Source organism: Ornithodoros turicata, chromosome 7 (genome assembly GCF_037126465.1).
Source record: "Ornithodoros turicata isolate Travis chromosome 7, ASM3712646v1, whole genome shotgun sequence".
NCBI classification, from domain to species: Eukaryota; Metazoa; Arthropoda; class Arachnida; order Ixodida; family Argasidae; genus Ornithodoros; species Ornithodoros turicata.
The window spans coordinates 12509042-12527059 of NC_088207.1; the positions used below are offsets into that span (position 1 = coordinate 12509042).

General features: G+C 45.9%; 2 protein-coding genes across 3 annotated transcripts; one reads left to right on the forward strand and one right to left on the reverse strand.

Moving 5' to 3' along the window:
* Positions 1–4612: 4612 nt before the first annotated feature.
* On the forward strand, positions 4613–5757 carry LOC135399549 (basic proline-rich protein-like). 2 transcript variants are annotated; one of them, XM_064631289.1, is made up of 2 exons: positions 4613–5153; positions 5295–5757. In XM_064631289.1, exons 1-2 carry the CDS (start codon positions 4739–4741, stop codon positions 5504–5506), a joined length of 627 nt encoding a protein of 208 aa, XP_064487359.1. In that variant the 5' UTR covers positions 4613–4738; the 3' UTR covers positions 5507–5757. The 2 variants fall into 2 exon arrangements, with proteins under 2 accessions (XP_064487359.1, XP_064487360.1); XM_064631290.1 differs by having other exon boundaries at positions 5432–5757.
* An 8103-nt stretch (positions 5758–13860) lies between these two features.
* LOC135399551 (uncharacterized) lies at positions 13861–14830 on the reverse strand. The gene is made up of 2 exons (XM_064631291.1): positions 14334–14830; positions 13861–14177 (listed from the first exon to the last, which is right to left on the reverse strand). The coding sequence occupies exons 1-2, from the start codon at positions 14749–14751 to the stop codon at positions 13981–13983; spliced, it is 615 nt and encodes a 204-aa protein (XP_064487361.1). The 5' UTR covers positions 14752–14830; the 3' UTR covers positions 13861–13980.
* Between the last annotated feature and the right edge of the window lie 3188 nt (positions 14831–18018).

Here is an 18018-nt window from a genome sequence, read left to right on the forward strand (position 1 = left end):
AAATGTACCCTAACGGTTCCAATCCCTGTAAATGTCCCGACCGCGCGCTGACCGATTTTTTGTCTGTGCGTGTGCGGAGGTGGGGGTGGGGTTCTCCCTGAGCCGAACCCGAACCGAACCGATAAACCTGAACCGGTTCAAACTGATAATTTCGGTTCAGCGGAACTAAACTCGAACCGAACCAATATGCCTGAACCCGAACCTGAACCGGACCGAAGAAAATACTGTTTCCGATCCCTGGTTTCACTACTGTTTGAAACATGTCGAGCTCGTAATGGCGGCGATGACGTTGGAATCTTTTGGGTAGTTTATACTAAAAATTCCGTATTTATCTTCTTTACGCAAGTAGTATTTTGGTGAAAAGACCAACGCAGATGATTGTGTCCTTGAGCGACTACTTTAGCCAGAAGCACGTAACCTCTTTCCTACTGGTTCCCACTATTGCACTCTAAGACCAGAACATTTGCCAATTACGCGTTAAGAACCAATCACTGTCCCGAATGATATCATTCTTGCGCCAGAGTGGGAAAAGAGCGATGAGCACGACTTCTGTGGCATGATCTACTGACGCGAATTCCCACAAAGTGCCGTACACCTCCCGGTATGAACAAATTGGGATGGAGAAAAGGATAACACCCAGAATTGTGATTCTGCCAGACGGTGTCGATGAGATAAAGCTCCGTTTTTGGAGTGTCAGCGATCCCAATGCCATGAGTGCACGCGGAGCGGAGTTCGGTGTACGCTGCGAACGGGGTCGAGGCAACGCTCTACTAACCACCAAGAAACGGAATAAAATGCGCTCTGCGCTGTGACTGTTCTTTATTAAACATAAGACGATCACAAATGAGCGGGACAAAGTAACATGCCACTTTAACGATACCCTGCACTGTCTTTCAAGGAAAGTAAGCTGTAGTGTTTAGAGGAGGAAAGAAACAAAAAAATAACGAAAATTTGCAGTTGACTTCTTCCTTATAATAATGTCACTCTCGTGGTCATCCTAACATATACAAATAACAGACAATAACGGACCGTGTTTAACGCACATGTGATCTATCGTTTATACTAACCAAAAATGAAAGAAAAAGGGGACGTTTCCTGAAAAAACGTTTACGTACGTATTGTGTTTACGTACGTACCGTGAGACGTTTTAGGCAAACGAAAACGTTTAAACGTATCCTGGGAAACCGTTTCAATACGTACACGTGTTGTTGAACGTATATCTAACAGAACACGTTTAAACGTGTTTTAAGAAAACGTTTAATCTGTGAAACGTGTTATTAAACGCGTTTCTTAAGAAAACGTTTGAACGTTTCGACGTCAAATGTGAAACGTTCAAACGTTTCGACGTTTAAACGTTTAATAGAGAGCTCTAGTTTTATCCAAAAAGCTCAAAGCTACGCTGCTGATTTAAAAAGCAAAAATATAGAGGCACGCAGCCGGATGTAATCTGCAATAATTTGCTAGCGTGTGCGAAAACTGTGAGCTACCTCACATCGACACGCAATCAACTTCGTGATCAGATTAAACGAAAATTTCTTTCTCGTTCACACTGCAACGTAGCATGGGAAGTGCTTCATCCCGATCGTCATCCCAGTGGAATATCTGGCTGCCCGGAGCAGAAAGTGTACGGAAAAAAATCGCTTTGTCATCCACACTGTAAAAAATATTCGCGAAAAATACCCGAGGATAGCAGGAGCGTGCCCGTTGTTTCAAACCACGCGCGTTTCCTGTCATTTCGCGGGTGAAGAGGAGTCTGGGTATATGCGCATGGGATCGGCATGGCCTCCGCAGCACACGACACCCGCCCAAGCAGCAAAATGTACTGAAAGTCGAGTGCAATAGGGGAGGATGGGTAGGTGGAAGGCCTTGAACAGACTCGTGAAACTAAAGAACAATGATAAGACACATACCGTCCACCCCTATTGCACTGGACTTTCAGTACATTGTGCTGCTTGGGCGTGTAAGGAACGCAAGTTTGCACTGACTGTCAAAGCGAAAGCTGTGCGCGCCCTCGCGGGTTTTCGCAAGATTTCGAAGGTATGTGAACTCTTATTATGGCCTTTTATGCTGTCAGCTTTTCAGAACAAAGCACAACATGCGCCGCCTTTCTGTGTCATCAACTACGTACTGAATGGCGCCTTCTTCATCGGAACGGTTTCACCTTCCTCTATGTTCTCACTTGTCACGCTGTGTTCATGTCGTACCCATACATGTTCTTCTAATTTCCCTGCCTTATTACTGAAACGAGCAACGTGTAACTTTCTGTAACTAGCGAAAGGGTGTGCGTTCACACGCTTGGGTATTTCAAATATGCCAGATTTCACCAACGCTTGTTAACTTTGAAGCGACATTGAGTGTCCTGCACACCATATTACCGATAACATTAATTCGAGTAATTCGAGACGTAATATTTATTTTAGGAAGGATTGACCGTGCTGGCGAAAGAGAGTTGAGTCGCAATTCCAATGGCCTCCAATGACCTCCTTCGGACATCCCATCACGGACGAGCAAGCAACAAACAAGTGTGTATCTTCTGCTGTGTATGCAAACTTCCTCAAATTAACTTTTACGACTATCAAAGGCACTTCCAAATACATTCACCTATACATAATGTATATCTGCCATGTACTCAAGGAGAATGGTATGGAAGCCGCAACTAACACAAACAGGTTACACTGAGACATCGTATCTGTGCACAACAAAATATGTGCTGTCCTTGCTCCATGAGTTATCGCACATTCACCTGTGGACAGCTACCCAAGCAGCACAATGTCGAGTGCAATAGGGGTGGACGGGTAGGTGGAAGGCCTTGAACAGATTCGTGAAACTGAAGAACATTGATAAGAGACATACCGTCCACCCCTATTGCACTCGAGTTTCAGTACATTGTGCTGCTTGGGTAGATTCGTAAATTTTATTCTGCCACTTCGGGTGGCAGAATAAAATTAGCAGCCTTAGCTAGCTCATGAACGGATGGCCGACCTACCATGAAGCAGGGAAGGCAGTCCTACACCTGACATAGTACAGGGTGAAAAATCAGGATTAGCGAAAAATACCCTCCTCTTTATTTCACAGCTATTTTGGACACATCAATCCTGAAGGAGGAACAAAGCACCCCCAAGAGGGGGTGACGTGGGGATGCCAGCCGCAAACAAAATTATGTGGCTTGCCTGTTTCAGTTTTGTCGCTCCTCTGCAAACTGGGGTAAATTTGAAAGGTAGGTTAATAGCCTTTAGCCCTTTCTTGTTCTGCAATTTCGTACTGATGAATTATATTTGGTCCACATTCCTCAATATTTTATACTCTTATCCATTTACCATTTGGTTTTGAGTCCCTGTTTTGTTAGTCTTGATATTGTTTTTTGTAACTTCTTTCACAAGTGTTAGTTAGGTTAAGCTGAATACTACAGGATAGATACAACAGATAGAATTTTCTCCTTTCACAAAAGTACACCGACTGAAACTGTGTGTTGAACACTTCAGTTTATACATAGGTGTGTCTGTCGTCTCTTGTTATGGCGTTCCCTCAATGTTCCCAAATTCATCTTTCAGGAACGTTGCAAGCTGCAGTTCGACAGGAAATCACTGCACTGCACTGAATATATGAAAACACGATTCCCCAAAATAATAGACAGTAATTTTTACATGCTTGTGGTGGTTCTGGTGAAAGGCCGGGGAGGCTCGCCGTTGTCGGCCTCACAGAGGTGGGCAACGTCACGACTGACGCCCTGGGGGAATGTGCGTCCTGGGCCGACTTCTAAGGAAACTGTGCCGACATATATCTGACAGCGTCTGAGGAAAACCCAGGAAAAACCCCAGGCAGCACAGCCTCATGCTCGTGCCTGTTTCTATAATACAGTACCTCGTCATAAAGACGGGGAATCATTAAACAATAACAGCTTGGTATCGTCTTTTAGGTGGGCTGAAAATGTAATGTCGGAATACAACGACATGTGATTTACACGAGTTTGTGTCGTATATACATACCTTGAAAACACTTTCCCGTCTTTTTTATGGCCTTCACAATTCATACAGCTGGCAAGACTTTTCCCTTTTTTCACTGAATATTGTTTACAGTGCACTTTGCAGTCATGTCGGCTGCAAACTGCAGGAACAATTCCAAACAAGAGAAGTCCTTTTCTTGTAATCGTTTATTTCCAACAACTCAGTATGCCAGCAAAATGTGATTATTTGATCCTTCTAGTCGTTCTCGTTTGACAGCCGTAATCACGCCTGTAAGCCGAGCATGTTGACCCACTGCATCGTTCCAAACCCCAGTGGATCACGTCGTACAACCTGGTCACGTGACTATAACCTACACAAGGGTTTCTTTAGGAACGTATCCTCTAGGTCACTTCGAAGCGCACCCCAGCGGGCCACATGAAGCTTCCTTTATTTCGGTTTCAGTTTGATTTTCTAGCTGCTTGTTTTTACTCAATACAGCGGGATGTGAACTTTATGCACGTAGAAAGCCTCAAAAGACCGTCTGTGTGAGTTGGTGTGTTGCTGATTTGGGTACAGGAAGGACAGTGCATACCAGAAAGCCCTAATCAGAATTCTCCGCACCTCTTTATGCGTCATCACATGCTGAGTGTTACATAGCCAGCGCCCTGTGCAGCGGTGCTGACTCTATCCTACCGGCTGAAAACAAATAAACGACAAAGAAGAGTATGTTGCTTCACGCGCATTGCTTCCGTTCTGGTTGAGTCTGCGAGTTGCTGCTTCATATATTTTCAAAAATGAGCAGTATAGCTACGGATAATGATAAGGATCAAGCTGATGCAAACGCTACAAATGCTCAGCCTCCACCACCTGCTCCAGGTCTCGCACCACCTGGACCGACGGAACCCAAGAAGTCCAAGAAGAAGAAACACAAGCCCGAAGGAGACAGAGTAATAGGTCCGGCCGAAGACATCCTGCCAGCAAGGCCGGAACAGTCCATGCAAGTTACCCATCCAGGGAGTGCAACGAGCGCAACCTCCAATGGGGCACCTCTTCCTCCAGATGTACAGCCTGCAAGTGGAGCCGTTCCCACTGCACCTTTTAGTGATAGCGCTGCTGCCGAGCCTCAAGGTCAAGACATACAAGAACCGACTGCTGTGGCCCATAGAGAAACCATTGAGGGCAAGCCACCCAAGTGTGATGCACCGCCAGGTACGTGAATTGTCCTGTCCTGGGCGTATCGTTTGCATCTTTCCAGTAGCTGCGGTTGATGCAGAGCTCCGTAGCTACGTTGTGTCTTTTCTATTGCTAAACTTGTCAACCATCTTAAATATCCATACCTTTTGTTATCAGCAATTCCAGTGTCCGTTGCAGCACCTTGCGACAAGTTCCCCAGTCGGCATGATCAGGACGAAATGGACATAGGCTTTGCGTTGCTGGTCGCCTCCCTTGTCACTTTCATTGTATGGCTGATCTTTCTGTCACTCCAGGAGAAACATCCCAGTGAGAGACATGCCACGAATGAGACGGAGTCTACGCATGAGACGGAGTCTACGCATGAATAACCAGTAACAAGCAACAATATTCTATTGCCAGTCAACTGAAGAAAAGAAGCCCTTGGATGAGAACAATTAGTCATGACGTGACCATTGCCTCTGTGGAAAACACGTTAGATTACAAAACCAGTTGTCTGCATTTCGCAAATTAGAACTTTTAATGTTTCATTAGCAGCTGATTATTTTGTAATTGAATTTATGTCCAGCACTTTGGCTGTCGTAGAGTTCTGATTGGGAATAAACCTTGCTAATACAGAACATTGAAGTTGGATGCAAGCGAGTTGGTGTAATCTAGAGATGACATTCCTCGAGATAAGAGAAGACAAGGACGAGCAAGTCCTATTGCCCTGTTGCTTCTTGTTCGTCGCTGTCTTCCCTCAATCTGTAATCTGCTACTTGCTAAATGGGTTATTGACCTCGTAACTGTCATTTTCCCCCACCTTGGTCCAGTACAATTCCACACAGTTCCTTTACTACATTCCAGGGGTGTCAAGTGGCGGCCCGCGTGGCCCCTAGGCAAAAAAAATAAATAAATAAAAGCTCCATGAACGGTCGATGAGTTTTTACTGGGCGTTGCCTGGGCTCTGCACTCGTGCAGTTTATCGTGCATTGGTTAGTGATAGAAAAGTGTTGCCACTCACCCGTAACAGCCGATGGCCGGTTGGTACATTACAACAGCGAAGACGACGAAGGTAACAACAAATAAGTGATGGTGCTGTATAGAGTTTATTCACTATTATTATACTATTATATATATTACTACTATCATATCACTACTATTATATATTCACTACTATATCATCTACGTCTTCATGCAATAACACATAAAATGATGTGCCATTGGACCTCTATAATCTGAAAGAGAACCTAATATTAATAAAACGTCCAACATTCATTAATACATACACTGCATGGGGTGGCCCGGGTAATCTGAAAACAAAGACAGCAACTATTAATATCATCTACATTTTCATAGAATAATACATAAAACGATGTTGCCACTGGGTCTCTCTAATCTGAAAGAGAACCTAATATTAATAAGACATCCAACGTCCATTAATACGTACACTGCATGTGGTGGCCTGGGTAATCTGAAAACAAAGAGAGCAACTGTTAATATCATCTACATCTTCACACAATAATACATAAAATGAGGTGCCATTGGATCTCTATAATCTGAGAGATAACGGAATATTAATAACAACATCCAAGATTCAATAATATATACTTTGAGAGGTAAATGCTGAGTCTGAAAAAATATAGTTGCAATTAATAACAAACTCGGTAACAGGACCATATAACTATACTCACTTTCCGGTGGTGGTGGTACCCACTGATTATCTAAAAGGTAGTTGCAATTAATATCACCCAATCAAAGTCATATGCTGGTACATACTTATGTTATCGCTCGCACCAACCGAGTCGTCTCAAATGAAATCAAATCTATGAAATATCATTAATACATACAACTCGGTGTAGGTGATTCAGGTACTGAAAAAGAGAGGAACTTCTCGCTTTTCATGTTCGCTATTTCCATACCGTCGTCAAAGAACAACGCCGGACTCATCGTAAACACTGAGGAAGACAACATTCTTAAGAAAACTAAGTTGAGGGGGAAAAGCACAAAAACTTACCACTATCATCACCATTGGCTTCATCTTCAATTGGAAGAGATGAACTCGAGAAAACTGAGAAAAAAAAGTTTCTTAAGAAAACTAACTTGAATGCAAAACCCACAATAACTTACCACTATCATTGGACATCTTGGTTTTAAGTCGAGTGATGCTCTGGGAACCAAATCTTCGTTTTTAAACGTGGCACATCCTCATTATCATATCACATCCTCTCCTCCCACATTGTATGAATGACTTTTAGCAACAAGGTAGGAACTCAGATGGGGGAAAACCTCTATGTAGCGAAGCCTGTTCTTTGTAGTAAACAACCAATTGCGTACTAAGCAAAACGCAACCAATAGGAGAAGTGCACACATCCTTTCCATCGGACTCCTTTTCAACATCCCCCTCACAGTCGACGATGGAAGCGCAGAAGTGCTACGCTATCTCTGAGGATGACTGCATGTATAGAAAGTTTTCCTCGTTTTTCCCTCTCTAAAAATGCGGTTATTTGTTCGGATTCCGATAGTCTTCTGACTGGAGACCTTGCTCTTGCCAAGACATTGAAGACACCCTCCAGAAGTATTTATTCAATATGAGCATCTGAGACGCTGTCGTTGTGGTGGATTATGGTCATCCAATCCGGCTCACAGGCTAGACAATAACATTCGACCATATCTCCGTTGCCATCCCAGCTCGGATGAACCATGAAGCCCATTGAACGATTTGCTTTGACGATAATCACAAGGAATGTCATACATCTGCAGAATATACCAGCTCACTTGCATCGAACTTGTATGTTCAGTATTGATCAGGATTTATTTCCAATCGGAAGTCTACGGCAGCGAAAGTGCTGGGTGTAAAATCAATTATAAGTAACCAGCTGCTAATGCGACATTAAAGGTTATAATTCCAGAAAACCGGACAACTGGTTTTGTAATGTAAAGTGTTTTCCACTGAGGCAATAGTCTTGTCATGTCTGATTATTCTCATCCAAAGGTGCATTTTCTTCAGTTGACTGGCTATAGAATATTGTTGCTTGTAGAAGATCGGTAATGTTACCCATGCGTGGGCTTTGTCCCATTCGTGGCGTGTTTCTCACTGGGTTGTTTCTCCTGTGACAGAAAGATCAGCCATACAATGAAAGTGATAAGGGCAGTGACCAGCAGCACAATTTCCATGCCTATGTCCAATTCGTCCTTATCATGCCGACTGGAGAACTTGTCACAAGGTGCTGCAATGGACACTGGAATTGCTGATAACAAAATTATGTATGGCTTGTTTAAGATAGTTGACCAGTTCAGTACTAAAAGGGACACAACGTAGTTACGTAACTCTACATCAATTGCAGCGACTGGAAAGTTGCAAACGATACGCCCAGCACAGAAACACACTTCCGATTCACGTACCTAGCGAGGCACCGCACTTCGATTGCTTGCGCTCAATGGTTTCTTCATGGGCCACAGCAGTCGGTTCTTGTATGTCTTGACCTTGAGCCTCGGCAGTAGCGCTATCACTAAAAGGTTCAGTGGGAACAGCTCCACTTGTAGGCTCTACTTCGGGAGGAAGAGCTGCCCCATTGGGGATTGTGCTCGTTGCACTCTCGGGATGGGTAACTTGCATGGACTGTTCCGGCCTTGCTGTCAAGAAGATGTCTTCGGCCGGACCTAGTTCTTTGTTTCCTTCGTGCTTGCGTTTCTTCTTCTTGTACTTCTTGTGTTCCTTCTGTCCAGGTGGTGCGACATCTGAATCCGACTGTGGATGCTCGGCATTTGTAGCATTTGCATCATCTTGATCCTTCTCATCATTCATAGCTGTACTGATGATGCAGCAACTCGTAGACACAACCAGTAAGTAATAAGGAAGTAATGCGCGTGAGGCTACACATACCTCTTCCTCGTCCATTTCTTTCAAGGCGGTATGGTAGCGTCAGCACCGCTGCACAAGGCGCTAGCTTTGTAACACTAAGATGTGTGACGCATAGACAGGTGAGAATATTTCTGGTTAGGGCTTTCTGGTGTGCTCTTTCCTTACTGCACCAAGATCAGCTATACATCTACGCATACAGACGATGTTTGCAAGCTTGCAACGTCCACGAAGTTCACATCCCGCCTTGATGCCTTGAATATCAGCACTGCGAAGTTTCGCAATGCCTGCGCTAAGAAGACTGCGGTAATGTTACGTTGTTATCTGACAGGAACGCCTCTAGTGCACGCACCTCTTGCTTCGTTATGGTCCTCCTCGGCTTTTCTCTGGCGGCAAACCTCAGCGGTGTCCGAGTCGCGTTCAAGACCGAGCCAAGCGACAGCTCTGACACTTTCCCAAACGTAGCACCGAGACGTGTAGTGTTCTCGTCAGATTTCAATGTCCTAGCACCAACGTTGCACCATTTAAAGATACAGCCCTTGCAGCTCATGAATTCAGAAACTTTGGTGCGGGTGCGTTACCCGGCCGATAACATTCAGAATGGTGAGAATTTCACCTCAAACAACGTCATACTTCGCACGCAATTGGAGCAAACGTGCGACCAGAGCAGACGACGGATATTGAGGATATCGCGTAAATCCCTCACCCAAAATCCTTTAAAACCTCACATATGAAGCGTGCTTTTTTGTTGTTTTTTTTTCTTTTCATTCAACTCTGGCAACTCGGAGTTACTCGAAGTGGGCGAAAAATAGCCAGAGTTGACTAGAGTAGCGGAAATGAGGTCATAACTTCCGGGCCAAAAATTGCTAGAGTTAACCCTGAACAGCAGGTATCTTCGATTTGGCTGCACTCGTTGAACTAGTTCAGGCGGTGCAGCACTTCTCTATTCGTTTTGTCAGCGCCGCTCGTGCCTTCTGCACTCTCGTATTCGTTTTGTTACGGTGCAGCACTAGTTCTGCACGAGTTCACGGCCAGGCTGCACTTGCTGGATAGAAAGTGCAGTACGAGTGCACGCGGAGCAGACGACACGTCTGTAACGCTGATGGTTCCTTGATATGTGTGCGATGCAATACCAGTTGCATTGTCGCGATAAACACGTGGGTAATGATAATGCGCTCATATCTGAGAACTACCGAACGGGTTATTCGATTTTTTAAAATAATAATTGGAGGTTTACGTCGCGAGACAACTGAGATCATGAGCGACGCCACAGCGGTCGGTCTGTGGATTGCTTTTGCACACCTGAGGGTTCTTTAACGTGCGATGAAAGCTCATCACACGGCACCCCGTATTTAACGTCCCTCGCGGAAGACCGCGTGTCTAAGCAACTTTTACCCTGCCCCCAAGTTGCTGGCGTCCTCGGCCGTGTTCGAACCCGCGATCAGAAGGCGAACACGCTACCGACTGAGCCACCGAGGCCTATGTTGTTCCCTCATAGTACATTTCAACAATGGACATACACGCCCTATCGGTTCATCTCACATGGGCCTAGATTGTTTCCAGGGACATTTATGCAGGATGTGAAAAACCATCTTATGTGTTTGGATGTACCCTGTGGCCTGATATGGGATTAAACATGTTTCACTTGAGATGTCTGAACTCTATCGAATTCTATATTGTCACGAAGCGAAATGGGTCGGCGAGTCGTCGAATAAACAGCGAACGGTTTATTAGACTACTTGGTAGCAAAACACAAGAGTGATAGCTCTCTGAACACAACTGAGTCCAAAGAATGAATGCTCCAGCTTGGAGCGCACAAGCATTTAAGCGTCGCACCGAAAAGTCTAGAAACAGCACGTGCGTTTGCCAGAGAGCAGGCGATGTGTCTGGAAGCTTCTCGCTGCTTCTTCAGCACGCGCCGGGATGAGATGTACCGTTTCGTGCCTTCCCTGGAAGTTTCTCGAAGATGATTCGTGGCAATATTGCTTCTGGCAGGTCTTACATCACATGATACAGGATGTGTGACACACTACGCATGGCACCATATTAGCCCTATAGATCAAGGCATGTAAGTTCAAAACATCATCCGTGTGGCCATGTACAGTTCTTTTTCAATATGGTCTACAACTACCCAGCTGTTATACATAAAAAATTAGACGCCTACTGTATGTTCAGAAATGATACCTCTATTGTACGTCAAAACTTAGATGTCGACTGCGAAACGTCTGAGCGATGTCTAGTAGACTGCTCTGTACAGGTCTAAATAATGTATAGACTGTTAGACGTCTATAATACATTTACATGTAGCCTTAGCCACCAAGTTTCGTCCTATGCATGTTTAGACATCTATTATCTCACCATGTGCTGCACTAGCAGCATCTTACGATGGCCACAAGGCCATGCCATATTAGTGCAGCTTCACTTCGAACGATGAGTCACCTCAAAGTGAGGGCCGAGGTCCCACGGTGTGGAAAAAAAAAGGTCAGAAGAGCTTTCAGGGGGCAGAGCGTTGGTGGGCTGGATTTGACATTGGACTGTGCCCAAGCAGCACGCCAATATTGGACGTTGAAGCGTGTGAAATGTCTACTCAGTACGTCGTTACATCCAACAACTTCCCGCAGAGGGGGTTCGAAACGGTAAACATCTGGCGATTCCACTGTAACATGCACTGTAATTCAGCTTGTGCACACAGTCGCCATCTTGCTTCACGATGCCAAGCGGTCGTAGCTGCGGAATAAAAGAACTCAGAGCGAGTGGTGGTTCCATAGAAATCGCGCGTCCTACGACTCGTAATGCGCATGCGCAATACTCGAATCGGTCGTGTCATTCGAGCGAATACGTCCGTGCTACAGTAAGCAGTTCAACTAAATTACAAATTACTAAGCAAAATACTTCCGATACTTTGCCTTCAACAGAGTTTTTTTTTTTCTTTCGGTAGATTATAACCCGTGGAGATGAAACTCCCCATTCATCATCTCAAATAAAGTTGTTGTTGTTGTTGTACATCAAATACACTGCCAACTTAATTTGTATCACTTTGCATTTCACTGCTTAATAGCTGTGTCTTGCTTTTTTTAGCAAATGGTATGACGCCATAAAGTCCTACTGGATAAATGCTAACTCATGAATATGAACTCAATCAGATGGCTTAATTTGCAGTTACATGTACAGAGGCAGTCAGTCAGCTATGCTATTATTGCACAGAATAGCATTATACCGGTTCTAATCTTCGGGTATAAAAGGCGAGGAAATTGCAGGGGGGGAGGGAAGGGCGCAAGCCGACAGAGATTATGAGATTATGCACTTCTGGGCATTAATTGCTGCTTTTTGAAATAAAGATGTCTAAAAAAAGTATATGAACAACAGTGTGAAGCACAATAGAAGCCTTCATTTTGATACGACAGCAATGTAATCCATGTAACCAATTAAAAAAACGTAAAATGTAAAAAAGAAAGCGTGTGTCTTTTAGAGTATTACTTTACTTCATCATGTAATCCAATCACACAGTGTGATACAGAATCATTTTTACTTGCCAACACGAATGAATCAATATAAATAGCACTACAGCCATGCATTGGAAGAACTGAAATGACAATTGACCGAGTCATCCGGTGCTACTGGTTGCACTGTCATAATGTGTGCGTGTCTTTGAGTGCTATTCGTCTAACATAAATCTGGAAGCATGATACTTTTTCTACATTCCGAGCCTCTCAACAACGATGCACTTTAAATGCACAAATATAGTTTTTTGGTAAAATGTCAAACTGGGACTCTTGGTACTGCATCCCACTAAAAGCGCTAAAATGATTGCAAGAAGACGAAAAGGCACAGATAAAGCTATCTGTGTGTTTTCGTTTGCTTGTTGTCATTTGAGCGCTTTTGTGATTTTTTGTCTGGAAGTTTGGGTACTTGAGTACTGGATGGCAAAGTACAGTACAGATCATATGATTTCAAATGTACCTAAAGTAAAGTACAACTGCGCAGAAATGTACTTCAAGTATACTACTTGAGTACTTCACTACTTGTATGTGAGTACTACTAGTGTATAGATGTATACTAGTGTATAGTTGTACTACTTGTGAGTGGCACTTAGTATTGCTCATCACAGACGTGCTAATACGACAATGTAAGCGGCAGGTCAAGTAAAAAAAAAAACGCAATGTTTGACAGGAAGGCATATCTGTTCTGTAACGTTAGGTGCCCTGAAGTTGTTGCACATGCTTGCGATTTGATGAGACGTATGTCCCTCAGTGTTAGAAAGTGTTTTGCTCCCTTGTACTCTAGGGGCGAGTAGGAAATTTTTGTGGCATGTAAGAAATATGCGCAGGTGCATGCTGCGATCCCAGTGAAGGCAATGTGATGTGGGCAGACATTACGCTTGTCCCGTACTACTGTTGGCAATGCACTTCTTTCCTCGTGGGGACGCACCCTCTAACGGATTGCGCAGAGTCTGAGTTGGAGAGTATCTGGCATGAAAACTCCGCGGTTCCGCTGTATGCCTTGTTCTGTTCGATACGCGATCGTAGTTTGATTGCAACTTCGCTATTTCCTGCGATTGGAAAGTAACTTACGACAGTTATGAGGTCAAACGTATCTAGCACGAGCTGATGACATTTCTTGAGATTGAGGGAAGACAACGACGAACAAGAACACGTCAACAAGATTTGTTCGTCGTTGTCTTCCTCTATCTCAAGGAATGTCATCCTCTGCAGAATACACCAGCTCGCTTGCGTCCTACTTGTATGCTCAGTATTTAGCAATTTTTATTTCCAATCGGAAGTCTACGGCAGCGAAAGTATTTGGGCGTAGAATCAATTATAAATAACCAGCTGCTAATGCGACATTAAAAGTTCTAAGTAGGGAGAAGCAGACAGCCGGTTTTGTAATGTAATGTATTTTCTACGGAAGCAATAGTCCCGTGATGAATGATTGTTCTCATCCAAGGGTGCATTTTCTTCAGTTGACTGGCGATAGAATATTGTTGCTTGTAGCAGATCGATAATGTTACTCATGCGTGGACTTCGTCCCATTCGTGGCGTGTTTCTCACTGGGTTGTTTCTCCTGTGACAGAAAGATCAGCCATACAATGAAAGTGATAAGGGCGGTGACCAGCAACACAATGTCCATGCCTATGTCCATTTCGTCCTGGTCATGCCGACTGGAGAACTTGTCACAAGGTGGTGCAACGGACACTGGAATTGCTGATAACAAATGGTATGGCTTGTTTAAGATAGTTGACCAGTTTAGAAGTAAAAAAGACACAACGTACTCCACATCAATTGCAGCTACCTGAAAGCTATGATACGCTACTCAGCCACGATACGCCCGGGATAGAACAACGCTTCCGAATCACCTACCTGGCGAGGCGTCGCACTTCGATGGCTTGCGCTCAATGGTTTCTTCATGGGCCACAGCAGTCGGTTCTTGTATGTCTTGACCTTGAGCCTCGTCAGCAGCGCTATCACTAAAAGGTTCAGTGGGAACAGGTCCACTTGTAGGCTCTACTTCGGGAGGAAGAGCCGCCCCATTGAGGATTGCGCTTGTTGCACTCCCGGGATGGGTAACTGGCATGGACTGTTCCGGCCTTGCTGTCAAGAAGATGTCTTCGACTGGACCTTGTTCTTTGTTTCCTTCGTGCTTGCGTTTCTTCTTCTTGTACTTCTTGTGTTCCTTCTGTCCAGTTGGAGCGAGGTCTGAGTCAGGTGGTAGATGCTCAGCATTTGGAGCATTTGCATCTTCTTGATCCTTCTCATAATTCGTAGCTATATTGGTCATTTTTGAAAATATATGATGCAGAAACTCGCATAGTCACCCAGTAAGCAGTAAGGAAGCAATGCGCGTGAAGCTACACATACCTCTTTGTCGTTCATTTGTTTCGGCGTTGCTCATTCTCGCTCGATCGAAGACGAAGTGTTCTGCTGGCAGCCACGCCAATTCCTTCGCTCTACAACTTTGCTTAGTCCTAATATAACACCTTCATTCCTATAGAACTGTACAGGTTATTTGTGCTCATTTCGCTTCGGGAAACCGGCAGCCTGAAGCGCCTTTTCAGACTGGCCCGCAAACCGCAGGAACAGTCTGAAATGGAACCGACGAAGGAGATCTGCCCTTCAAAGCACCAGGCCCTTAAAGGGACTATGAAATTTCCCGAACCCCCATACTTTTTTTCGATGGAAACTGTTCTTCCCGCAGAGAAACTAATATGCTACAATTTTTTCCGGACGAAATCGCTCCACTCTGCGTGGCGCGCGCGCTGGAAATGTCTCTTCCGCGTTCCTCCTCTCCCGCGCATATTTCCCTGCCGATGGTGTAACTGTACGGACCGCTCTTCGGTTCCTCGTTACGTCACCGGTGTTGCACAATGGCAAGTAATGCCGCGAGCTCGCGCTGTGGCTGCCGCCACTGCCGAAATCTGCCGATCGCGCGAAAGCTGCTGTCATGGAGATTTCCACTCCCGATGAACGCATACGCGGGATCCTACGGCGCTTGCTCCTGGCGGGATTCCTCGGCTCGGCAACACGTCACGATGACGTGTTGCTGAGCCGGCCGTGGTCGCGTCAAGTTACCCGTTGTGTCTCCGCTCGGCAGCTCGTCACGGCGTGGTGCCAGCTGTCCTCCCTTCGCCGCTCCGTTTAAATTCGCTCCCGAGAAATCCGCTCGCGCGACGAAAGTAAAATTTCGGTTCTAGACTCAGAAAAATGTCTTCTTTCGAACGAAACGAAGAAAAAAATCGTTTCATAGTCCCTTTAAGGCTCGGCTACTTCTCCCCGACCAGTCCAGTCGCTAACTAGCAGCTCCAACACGGTAGCACCCTTCGTTACTCCCTTGGAATCCAGTGTGCAAAGCCATGTTCCGGACAGCGGTAGCGACCTCGACTCTCGTCCTAGCGACGACGATATGGTCGACACATCAGCAACTGAAGTAGGCGACTTCGTCTTTCCTAGACGTCACCTGAAGCGCAAGCGCCAACTAGAGCGACGTTCTTGCAATTCTGGAAGCTCCAGCGACGAAACGGTGAAAAGTGCTCGTCGCCTTTCGCCCCAAGAAATAGCCCATCGCACCGTTCTCTTCCGTCCCTTTGGTGAGGGAGTTAGCGTCAATTCCTTGAGACTTGCGAAACTGGAAGAATACCTTGAGTCAGAAGCACCCGGTGAGGTCACCGAAATACGAATCAACGTGTCAAAGAACATCGTCGCCGTCGACGCAAGGTCATCTGGTGGTGTTAACAAGCTCCTAGTGCTGTCGCGCCTGTGCACAATTAACGTCAGTTCGTTCCTTCCGGCCTCAACCAGCACAGTAACGGGAATGATTCCCGTTAAAGACCTCTCCATGCTCGATACAGAGATCTCTCAGCGGCTGCGTTCACCGGTTCCCGTTATGGGAGTGCGACGCCTTGGCAAGCAAGGCGAGTGGGTTAAGATTCGCTTTCAATCTGGCCCCCTTCCTCAAGCTGGACATATCGGTACCGTCAAGTGCCTAGTGAGTGCGTACAAGCCACGACCACTACAGTGCAACAAGTGCTGCCGTTTTGGTCATGTCAAGGCCACGTGTCAGCGTAGCCAGTCATGTGTGCAGTGTGCAGGCGAGCACAGCATGAAAGACTGCCAGGAAGGCAGGACAACGAAATGCGTGAACTGCGGTCAAAGCCATTCAGCATTAGACAAGGCCTGCGCAGTTAGACAACTAGAAACGGCCGTGCACCGATACAGCCTCAAACATAAAGTCTCCTCGCGGGAAGCTCGCAAGATAATCCGAGAGAGTCAGCAACGCAGGCCAAATAAAGCAGAGCACACCAATGACCAGGATGTTCCCAGGGCTATTCTCACCCTAAAGTGTCCCACTGATCGTCGACAACCCGGTGCACAAGTCAAACCCTCCTGCAGTGAAGCTGTGGGCGGCACACGGGCTACGCAAGGACCTCCGCGTGCCGCAGAAGACGGAAAGGAACCCGTGATGGAAAGGGACCCCCCAGATAACAGAGCTCCCTCCGGAAACGGTCCTTCTCATTCAGCTACTACAATAGGAAACATACTGAACCTAGCCTTCACAATGCTGAGGGCACTCATTGCGAGCTCTTGGCTTCCAGCCGGCCTTCGCTCATTTTTCTTACTCCTTCTACCCTTTGAGGAGTCACTTGTCAGCTTCCTTAGGACGTAGCTCCTGGAAGCGAAGCATCCGACGTGCTGCAGTCACTGCGCTAGTCAAGCTCTTACATCCCTGATGGCCAGAACAACTACACATGCGTCTTCCGCTCATCGCTCGGCAACCGTGCTACAGTCGAACTGTAACGGTGCTCGTGGTAAACTAGATGAGCTTCAGCAACGGCTCCTGAAACACTCGGTACCCATTGTGGCTCTCAGTGAGTGCGGACTGCAGGCATCAGCAGCTATCACCGGCTACTCGAAGCTGACGTCGCCATCGATCCCGACATACCCCACTGGATGCGTCGCCCTCCTTATCAGAAAGGATATTGTGCACTTTCAAATAGACCTAAGTTCCGCCTGTAGTCCAGACGCAGAATTTGTCGGAGCAAGAGTGATGCTCCCTAATCTGTCTTTCGATGTTGTGTCAGCGTATGTCCATCCGGCAAAGAACGTCGACGTATCTTCCTGCCTTGACCTCATCCGGAGCAGGTGCCCTGGCCGTCTTCTGGTGTGCGGTGACTTCAATGGTCACAACACAACCTGGGGGAGCGCTAAAACAGATGCAAGAGGCCGATAAATCCAAGAAGCTGTGGACACACTGACACTCATAGTTGCAAACGACGGCTCCCCTACCTTCTACCGGCCCCCAGACAAACACAGTGTCCTAGACTTGAGCATTCACTCACCAGATGTCCCTATATCTTGTTTCGTCGAAGCAGGTACATGGGGGAGTGATCACTTTCCCATATTTATTACACTGAGAGGTCACACTACAACAAAACACAATAAAGACAAGGTGCTACGAAAAGTCGTAGTCTGGGACCAATACAGGCACCAGCTGGAGGTTGCAAAGGGTACTATTGCCGATGCTATTCCCGCCTGCGTACTCAGTGCAACC